Source organism: Conger conger, chromosome 11 (assembly GCF_963514075.1).
Source record: "Conger conger chromosome 11, fConCon1.1, whole genome shotgun sequence".
Lineage (NCBI taxonomy): Eukaryota > Metazoa > Chordata > Actinopteri > Anguilliformes > Congridae > Conger > Conger conger.
In genome coordinates, this window is record NC_083770.1 from 50,628,598 (window position 1) to 50,639,037 (window position 10,440).

At 44.1% G+C, this 10,440-nt stretch overlaps 1 protein-coding gene across 1 annotated transcript; it reads left to right on the forward strand.

Annotated features, from left to right (window-relative positions):
• The first annotated feature begins 100 nt into the window (after positions 1-100).
• On the forward strand, positions 101-4,197 carry sdf2l1 (stromal cell-derived factor 2-like 1). Its single transcript, XM_061260659.1, has 3 exons — positions 101-405; positions 1,593-1,789; positions 2,525-4,197. Exons 1-3 carry the CDS (start codon positions 222-224, stop codon positions 2,801-2,803), a joined length of 660 nt encoding a protein of 219 aa, XP_061116643.1. The 5' UTR covers positions 101-221; the 3' UTR covers positions 2,804-4,197.
• Positions 4,198-10,440: the final 6,243 nt, after the last annotated feature.

A 10,440-nucleotide genomic window follows, 5' to 3' on the forward strand; every position in this document is an offset into this window, starting at 1 on the left:
TCAAATCAATGGCTTGAGCTCCCAAAGGAATCGTCTTGGCCAATCACCACGTAGCAGTAGCCTTCACTACTTCCGTAAATCTCGAGTTGTCAGGCTGTGATTGGTTAACGTCAGCACTCATTCCCAACCGTGTGTGCCTGCCTCAATACACATTTCCTCCGAAGCGATTATTCATATGCGATATTACTGGTGTGCGATTAATAACCCGCGACTCGCGAACGATGAGATTTATACTGGAGATTCGCCTGCGCATATTTGTCATTTTTTTCCTGCTGTTTTGTATTTTGCTGCAAGGCGAGGCTCACGAAGCGGAGAGCGGCTTTGTCACCTGCGGGTCCCTGGTGAAGTTGATTAATACAAGGCACAACGTCAGGCTACACTCACACGATGTCAAATACGGATCAGGTAGGATAAAGTGTTTTAAGATATTTTAACAATATGTTCCTCCAAAGAATTGCAGCTGATATGCTCGTATTTGTTAGTTTAGTCTAAATAGCACTCTTCTCACCATTAGGCCAGTTGTGACATTGCCCTTTACTTGGAATGCATACAGGCCACGTTATACATTTAAGTATCTTGTGTTGACAAGAGAAGCGCATCGTTTGGCTTCAAAATAATAAAATCTACCGATTAACACGGACACACTCATGTTTATGTAACGACATTACACTTCTCCCATTAATGGGCAATTTTGTCTAGGTACAGAGATGTCCAACGTTAGAATCGCTGGTTAAACCGGTTTGGAACTGTTTGGCCCAAAGGGACAAGTGTTTGAATCCAGATGCAACAGTCAGTAATGCGTCATGGACACAGGCTCTCAGTCGTACGCTTACTCTTAATTTGTTCTTGGAGGACAGGTGGGATAATAGAGGTGTAGGTAGATCATTTCGCCATGTATGATATCTCTATACTGCCCCAAATTCTAAGATTGGTGATGTCATTGCCCCGGCCCCCCCCACCGCTCCTGTCCAGCCTCTTTATCCGAAGCGCTGTACAATTGATGCTTCTCATTCACCCATTCATACACGCTCTCAAACACCAACGGCGATTGGCTGCCATGCAAGGCACCAACCAGCTCGTCAAGTGTCTTGCTCAGGGACACTTCGACACCCAGGGTGGGATCAAACTGGCAACTCTCAAACTGCCAGACAACTGCTCTTACCGCCTGAGCCAATGAGACTTGGTGTGTGGTGTGTGGTAGAGCCTTGGTGTGTGGAGTGTGCTGGAGGCTTGGTGTGTGGTGTGTGGTGTGTGGTAGAGGCTTGGTGGGCGGTGTGTGGTAGAGCCTTGGTGTGTGGTAGAGCCTTGGTGTGTGGTAGAGGCTTGGTGTGTGGTGTGCGGTGTGTGCTGGAGGCTTGGTGTGTGGTAGAGGCTTGGTGTGGTGTGTGGTAGAGGCTTGGTGTGCGGTGTGTGCTGGAGGCTTGGTGTGTGGTAGAGGCTTGGTGTGCGGTGTGTGGTAGAGGCTTGGTGTGTGGTGTGTGGTAGAGGCTTGGTGTGTGGTGTGTGCTGGAGTCTTGGTGGGCGGTGTGTGGTGTGTGCTGGAGGCTTGGTGGGCGGTGTGTGCTAGTGCTAACGGCGGTCTCGCGGTGCAGGTAGCGGGCAGCAGTCGGTGACTGGAGTGGAGGCAGCGGACGATGCTAACAGCTACTGGCGCATCCGGGGGCGGCCCGGCTCTGCGTGCCAGCGGGGCGTGCCCATCCGCTGCGGCCAGGCCATCCGCATCACGCACATGAAGACGGGCCGCAACCTGCACTCCCACCACTTCAGCTCGCCCCTGTCCAACAACCAGGTAATCCCCCTCAGCGCGCCCCTGTCCAACAACCAGGTAATCCCCCTCAGCTCGCCCCTGTCCAACAACCAGGTAATCCCCCTCAGCTCGCCCCTGTCCAACAACCAGGTAATCCCCTTCAGCTCGCCCCTGTCCAACAACCAGGTAATCCCCTTCAGCTCGCCCCTGTCCAACAACCAGGTAATCCCCTTCAGCTCGCCCCTGTCCAACAACCAGGTAATCCCCTTCAGCTCGCCCCTGTCCAACAACCAGGTAACACTCGTATCATGGAGGTCCTGTCTCCTGGGTCTCTGATGGAGGTCCTGCCTCAGGTGTCTGAGTGTGTACAGACAGCACCGTTTACAAAGCAGTATGGTAACCATATTCCATTAAATTAATTTCCTGTTCAGTTCTGCCCCCGCTGAGTAATTAAAGGCTGTTTCCCCACAGGAAGTGAGTGCGTTTTGAATGTGTTTCCCCGCAGGAAGTGAGTGCGTTTTGAATGTGTTTCCCCACAGGAAGTGAGTGCGTTATGAATGTGTTTCCCCACAGGAAGTGAGTGCGTTATGAATGTGTTTCCCCACAGGAAGTGAGTGCGTTATGAATGTGTTTCCCCGCAGGAAGTGAGTGCGTTATGAATGTGTTTCCCCACAGGAAGTGAGTGCGTTATGAATGTGTTTCCCCACAGGAAGTGAGTGCGTTATGAATGTGTTTCCCCACAGGAAGTGAGTGCGTTATGAATGTGTTTCCCCACAGGAAGTGAGTGCGTTCGGGGAGAGCGGTGAAGGGGACGACCTGGATGTGTGGACGGTGCAGTGCAGCGGGACGTTCTGGGACCGGGAGGAGGCGGTGCGCTTCAAACACAAGAGCACAGAGGTGTTCCTGAGCATCACCGGGGAGCAGTACGGTCATCCAATCAGGGGGCAGAGAGAGGTGCACGGCATGCCCAGCCCCAACCACCACAACTACTGGCGCACGATGGAGGGGGTGTTCATCCAGCCCAGCTCCGACAGCCTCCGGCACGACGAGCTCTGAGCCACCACCCCCTCTCCCTGCGTCACTACGCTTTACTGCGTCACTGCGCTCTACTGCGTCACTGCCCTTTACTGCGTCACTGCGCTCTACTGCGTCACTGCGCTTTACTGCGTCACTGCGCTCTCCCTGCGTCACTGCGCTTTACTGCGTCACTGCCCTCTCCCTGCGTCACTGCGCTCAACTGCGTCACTGCGCTCTCCCTGCGTCACTGCGCTTTACTGCGTCACTGCGCTCTACTGCGTCACTGCGCTTTACTGCGTCACTGCGCTCTACTGCGTCACTGCGCTTTACTGCGTCACTGCGCTTTACTGCGTCACTACGCTTTACTGCATTCTGCTAGCCGCTCTCCAGACTGTCAGATTGAGCCTGAAGTGATAAACTGTGGATTTTACAGATGTATTTATTTTTCTGAGTAATGGGCTTGCTCCATTTTCTGTACACTGCTTCTTCTTTTTTTTTTGGCACCAGAAGGGAAATTTCAGGAATTTTACTGTTGACAAAAGTGTCTGCAAATGTGTCATGGTGGGGTTGAAGAATGAATTTGAGGGCTATGAAGCAAACTTTTAAATTCTGTTGCAGACAGTTTAGGAACTTGACTGAAGTATACATAAACATGTGTGTTTAATCATTTGTCCATTCATGTAGTTTCTTGAATTGGGTGGGTGGGAGTTGTAGTTGAGAGAAGTTTGGATTCCCCGTTGACTGCACATTGTGTCTTGGACTCCAGTGGTCGAGCTGCGTGCTGCTGATGCAGCTCTGTGAATAGGCTGTGTGAATGTAGATACTGTTATTGCTGTTGTATTTTAGGGCATCCAAAGCAGAACAGGTCAATCAATGCAATAAAAGCCTAGAGGAATGCCAAGTTACAATATTTCAGATCCTTATTCATGCTGTGTTACTAAGGATGGCACCAGTCAGACCCTGTCACATCCACAGTGCTGTGCGTATGACATGGTATGACTGACAGCCCCACATTTCTGAGGACCTAAGATAGCAAACCTGAGCCACAGTCTGATATTAATGTCCTGCAAGTGATAGCATGCACCGTTTGGCACATACACAGGCCAAAACTATCACTGAAGTTGTAAAAGTTGTGAGCTATCAGTGACTTTTTAGAAAAAACATGATTTTTGGCTTCGAACAAGAATTAATAATAATTTTGTACAAAGAGGAACATGACTTTTAATAAACACACCTACAGTACATCCCTGTTCTGAGTTTGGCATTGTACGCCTATCCATAAAAATAATATAAAAGCTAGGGAAAATGTAAATAATGTGCATGTGGGGGGGCATGTGGGGTTCTTTTTTCAGTTATGTATGGATCAAAGTTTTTTTGTTTTACACTTACCTCAAATTACCTGGTCTAAATAAAACCATACCTGATTTGTATAATGGTGTATTATAATTATTTGTCTATATGTGTATCTGCAATGTCAGTGAGAATTGAGGATTACTTACAGCTCAAACATAACTCATACCATGGTAATGTTTCCAGCCAGGATGAAGGAGTTTACATATCTATAGTGTATCATATGTTTGCAAAAAAAGCAACATTTGTTCAGGGATATGCTGGCATTATTTTTTTGTTATTAACTTACTTACCAACCTTTTTTAAGGAAAACCTTTTAAAAGGCTTGGCTTATGGAGGTATTTAAATATGATGATGTTAAAGGTACAATATGTAAGATTTTTGTGTTAAAACATTGTTACAAGACCATTGTAAATCCCTTCCTATCATTGAGAAAGATTCACTGACATGTTGACTCACCCTCTGCCTGTGTTTGTAGTCCTTAAATTCACTCTGTACCAAAACATCGTATCACTGTACAATAGTTCAAGCTCATTGGTTGAAAAGGAGTTGTAATGGCCACAGCCAATGGCGTCTCAACATCAGCACGTTCACAGAGGAGGGGGAGGGATAAACAGTGTTGCAGTCTGAGGTATTTAAATATGAAGAAGTTAAGCACACTGCAGTCAGTCAGAGGGGGCGGTGATCAAGTGAGGCAGAACGGAGTTGGATCCCCACTCATGACTCATCAGAATAAATAAAATAACTGACCAATGGCTGACTGCGTTTCAGAAAGCACCAGTTAAAACACTTTCAGTATAGCCACATGAGGATCAGAAATATAACCGTGTGTTAAATTAAATGCATTCATTATATATTACATTTGAATATGAATATGAATATATTTAACTTGTTCTTTATGGTGGCGGCACGGATGGTGCAGGGGGTAGCACTGCAGCCTCACAGCAAGGAGGTCCTGGGTTCGAATCCCTGTCGGCCAGGGCCTCTCTGTGTGGAGTTTGCATGTTCTCCCCGTGTCTGCGTGGGTTTCCTCCGGGTACTCCGGTTTCCTCCCACAGTCCAAAGACATGCAGGTTAGGCTGATTGGAGAGTCTAAATTGCCCATAGGTATGAGTGTGTGAGTGAGTGGTGTGTGTGCCCTGTGATGGACTGGCGATCTGTCCAGGGTGTATTCCTGCCTTTCGCCCAATGTATGCTGGGATAGGCTCCAGCCCCCCTGCGACCCTGTTCAGGATAAGCGGGTTAAGATAATGGATGGATGGATGGATGGATGGATGTTCTTTATGGTTAATTGTGAAGGATTATTTTCCTTTACCTATTCAATCTTATGGACCCTGAATTAGGGTTCTGTTCCACAGAAATCAATATACAAAATTCAGTCAAATGTACATTTTTCCGTTTACTGTTACAAATCATCATTCAACTATTCAACTTCCAGGATAATACCACCTTTTGAATGATTATGGCATGAGTACGGTGAGATTAGTGTAATTATTTACCATTTCTATCTTTGGAGTTGATTTTCTGAAAACCTGATTTTGGACGGTAGCCAGACAGAGTGAGAATACTGGAGGGAGGGCGTGGGTAATGGCGTGCTGCAGCGTGTTTCTGATTGGGGGCTGCATGCTAGTGAATCACATCTCGCCCGTCTGTGTCTTAATGCAAAAACACATCTATAGTACAGCTGTGAAGGTCGTTTATCTTCCAAACTGTGTCTTCAAAGTGGAAAACTATAACTGATGACGAGCTGTCCCCGCCCACATGAAGAGAGCGTGCTCACAGTGCAGGTGAGCTGAATAAACGGTCCAGTTTCATGGGGCAGTTTATTTGCCCCAGAGAGGCTCCTGCCCCACCCTTTGGAAGTTTATTTGCCCCAGAGAGGCTCCTGCCCCACCCTTTCAGCCCCCATAGGAGCTGGACTGTTTAATTTGCCATCGTGTGCTTGGGCAAAGTTCCTGCCCTGAAACACTTCAGTAAACATACAGCTGAATAACTGGGATTGTCTGTATGTGACCATCCTATATATCCACTGTCCTGCAATTTCCTTTAAAATGTTATTTTGTATATATTTCTATACATTTTTTGTAAAGTCTGACAATCACTTAAGTGCAAAAACAATGAACATGGTACACAACCTGTATGTTCATCATACAGCCTCTTAAACACAGAGTAAATAGAGCAGCTGTCCAACATGCACTACATTTTAATGTGTACTACCCAAAGCATACTTTAATGTGCACTTTAGTGTGCAGAAAACAGCACTTCGGATGTGAAAGTCTGTTTGAAGTGTTTACACCAAAATAAAAACTGCATTTTTCTAGGTTCATTTTAAATATTCGGCCAGCAGTTTTCAAATACACATATTCACATATTTTATCCAAAACAATTTCAATTACTTGCAAACTAAATTTGATAGCAATATTTATTTTGATAGTTTAAGCTGTACTTTGTAATTTAAGCAGCTTGCAGTTCATTGACATTGCAGGAGAAGGTTACATTTTGTTGTTCAGTAAAGATAAAGTTGTTTATTTTTGTTCAATATAAAATGTATACAATGTCGAAGTGATTTCAAAAACGTCCATGAAATCAAACACACTTATAAAATAGTCAAATACTTAAAATATGTTGCCTATAATGAAATACTTTCCTTTATTAAAATACACATATTCAAATAGCGGTCCTGTTCCGTTTGTGTACACAGCACAGAGCGATTTAATTGTGTTTGGAGAGCGTTTCGCATTGGAAGGGTTCCGAATGTCGAGCCATTTTCATCCGTACAGTGCGTCACGCTTTGTGTCCGGAAGATGGCGCCATGCCATTTTTCTTCAAGCGAATTGTACATTATTTATAATGACTTCTGCATGCAATGTTATATTTACATAAATGCCCATCACCTTCCCCCGGCGCTAATTATTTATCTTGCGGCCAGGGTTAGCTAAATTGAAATTTTATGCCCCGCCTTTGCTGAAGTGACAGCATTACTCCTTTACGCGTTGGCTCTTATAGGGGCGATTTTTACTGTATGTTTAAATATATGTATTAGAATAATAATAAATACATAACACACAATAAACGTAATGAAAATGTATCTCAATCTTACATTACTTAGCAAATTGTACACTGGAGCTCACATTTAATCAGGTATAAGCTACATTCGTTTGTTAGCATCAAATTACATTAATTATAGTGAGTGTAGAAAATTCAGAAGTTGGAACAAAATCTGCCTTCATTATACGTCTCCCCGGCCGTGTAAAATTCTGTTATAGTGGCAACTTTAAATTAAGGGTCGCGGGGGTTCCGGCGGATATACTTAACCTACAGGTTTATACTTTAATGAGATGCAAATCATAACTAAACACGGTTTTTACAAGTCATATAAATCACATTAAACCAAAACATCCAGGTGTAGCTACTGTATAGAAACATAGACAATAACTTGGTGGAGCAAAATAGAGTTTTGTTCAGCCAATACGGACACCAACGAAGGAGACACCGTGATGATTAGTAGCCTATATTAGTAGCCTACACTGGAAGGCTTCCGTATTATTTCTACCGTAAACGTGTGCTTACGTCATCAAATGACAAAGCCATGTGAACACTTAACTGCTAATAATGCAAAGGCTGAAACATTGGTTTTAAAATGTGTTCTCGTGTTATTTTGTCAAACGTTTATTTGAAGCGAGCAGCTGGATTTAAATTTGTTGGCGATGTGGACGAGAAGATTTTACAAATATCACAATTTTATGGGGGGAAATCGGGGTTTAGCGATCATGTAATTATTCTTGAATATATTAGCTAAAAAGAAATAGAAATCTTAGATTAATTGATTTTAGCTGGTTTTAAACGATCAAATTATAAAAATGTCTCTGCACGTGGGCGCTCCGTAAAGACCGGTATTGGACACGTGATTGCCAGAAGGGGGAGTATGAAACCGGTTTTTCAATAAGTTCCAATTTGGTTAGAAAGTAAATGATAACAGTAAATGTAAATGGTTGACAGTCTATGCCCACCCCGCCCCCGTGAAAATGGTACGCATTTATATAGCGCCTTTAACGAAAGTGCTGGACAATTGATGCTTCTCATTCACACACACACACCAACGGCGATTAGGTGTCTTGATCAGGGACACTTCGACACACCGAGGGCGGTATCGAACCAGTCGTTTTAAAGTGACTATTTGCTTGTTATTTGAATATGGGAAATAAGGCTAAAAAGTTGGAGCCTTCATTTATATTTAAATTACTACCGACTAGAGGAGACCAGGGCACCAACCAACACGGGGCATGTTGAGATGGGGATTTCACATCGTTGGATTTGATGGGTTTGTTTTCACTTATGTATGATAGCAACCCACTTCTCATCTGTGACTGGCGATTTCATCAAGAGTTATTAACAAATCTGTGTTCAACACCCTGAAAGTAGGCTAATGTTTTTTCACCAATGTTTTTTTAGATTAACTGATGATATGTGAACGCCACAGACTCCAAATATACATTATTGAAATCATCTTGTGGGTTATAAAGCAGTATAGTTTTGGCACATGTCACGAGCAAAGACTGCGAGCCATGCAGGAGTACAACTAGCACAGCTGGGGCACATTGTAACGCTGTGTTCCAACATGCCCCCACCTATTATAAATGCATCAGCCAAAATAACTTTCAATGTAACGTTGTATGTTACATGTGTACCATGCACTAATTTTGGTCCTATTTAGCGCTCTCTCTTATCCATTTCTTCCCAGGCATTCATTACATATTCATGTTACCAAATGCAATTAAAGACAGAATATAGACCATTTCTACTGGATTATTAAACGCTGTTTAAACTTGCCCCAGAGCTGTTTAAACTTGCCCCAGAGCTGTTTAAACTTGCCCCATAGTAGGGGCATGTTGGAACAGTTTCACTCCCGCTACTTTCGACTGTAATCGGCAGGAATGTCCTACAACTGTCCTGATGGTCTATAGCCATAGCAAAGACATCTGGTTCCTAGATGAAAAATATTTGCTCTAATATATGTATATATTTTTGAATTGGCCTTAGGAAAAACCTAAAGGTTTGGTTCTTCCCCGGTCTCCCCAACTATAATTATTACTAGGCTACTAGCTACTGCTAATACTAATAACAACAACAATGACAACAGTAACAATAATTACAATATATTTAAATTGCACTGTATAGCGCCATTCGTGTTCTCGCTAAATGAACCAGATTGGGCTTTGGATAAGGCTGCAGTGTAAGATTGGCGCCATCTTGTTTAGCCTGCGCCTGGTGTGAATTGAGCAACACATTACTAGACCCATAGCCGTTATCTCGCCAGAAATCTAAACGAGATAGATATATATAAGGACTATCCGTCTACGATGCAGAACAGTTATTTCCGTGGTTGGGCCTATATTATTAGCACGTTATATCTGCAATTATTGTTAGTAAATAAAAGGCATTCTGATGCATTGTCTAGTCTGGTCTTTACACCTTCTAGATTGACAAAAAAAAAAACTGGATTCCGGATCGGATTTTAGCTCTCAATTTTTTTATTTCGGTCAAGTAGGTAAACAAAAAGATAGCGATCGTAGGGTATATGCATCATTTAATTCACAGAATTAACTTCCCGATGTGCGTGCCGGGGGAGGGGGGTATAAGATGGAGCGGAGGGGTCGAGGGCTCTAGGCAGGGGGTCATAACCTCTTAAATCTTCAAAGGCGCTGCCGCCTCTGCAGCTGTCAGGGCCTGTGCTGACCAGTACTTCAGGGGGTCAGGACACGCAAACAATGCGCCTCTTCGGGCTCCCTCCGCCGATGACAGGACAGTTACTCTAAAAGAAAGCGCCCAGAATCCCCACACAAACACCACACAAACACGGCGAGATGCACGGTAGAGGGCGGAGCCTCCAGGAAGAATAGCCATCTAAGCGCCGCGTTCATGGCGTCGGTGTGGGGAGGCGAGCTCAGCCGGCCACCCAGGCGTTCGGTCGAACCGCTTGAAAAGAAGTGTCAAAGAACGGGCGGAGGGCTTCTTGTCAAAACAAAAATGTATACGGCCATATGAAATTCCAAACTCAAAGCCATATTACCAATTATAAAATGGCTGAATATTGCACAAGTATGTCGTCCACGTTTGAACTCACTTAAACCGCCAAACTCATTTAAACCGCCAACAGGAAGCTAGACAGCCTAATATTTTATGATTCTGGGAGTCATGCAGAACAGATTTTGTTGTAGTCGCACCAGAACGCACTGAAAATCATTGAATGAATAATTAATTAAAACAAGTTAACTGTTTACGCATCAGCCTGTATATAGGACAAATATAATTTTTTGTTTATTAAA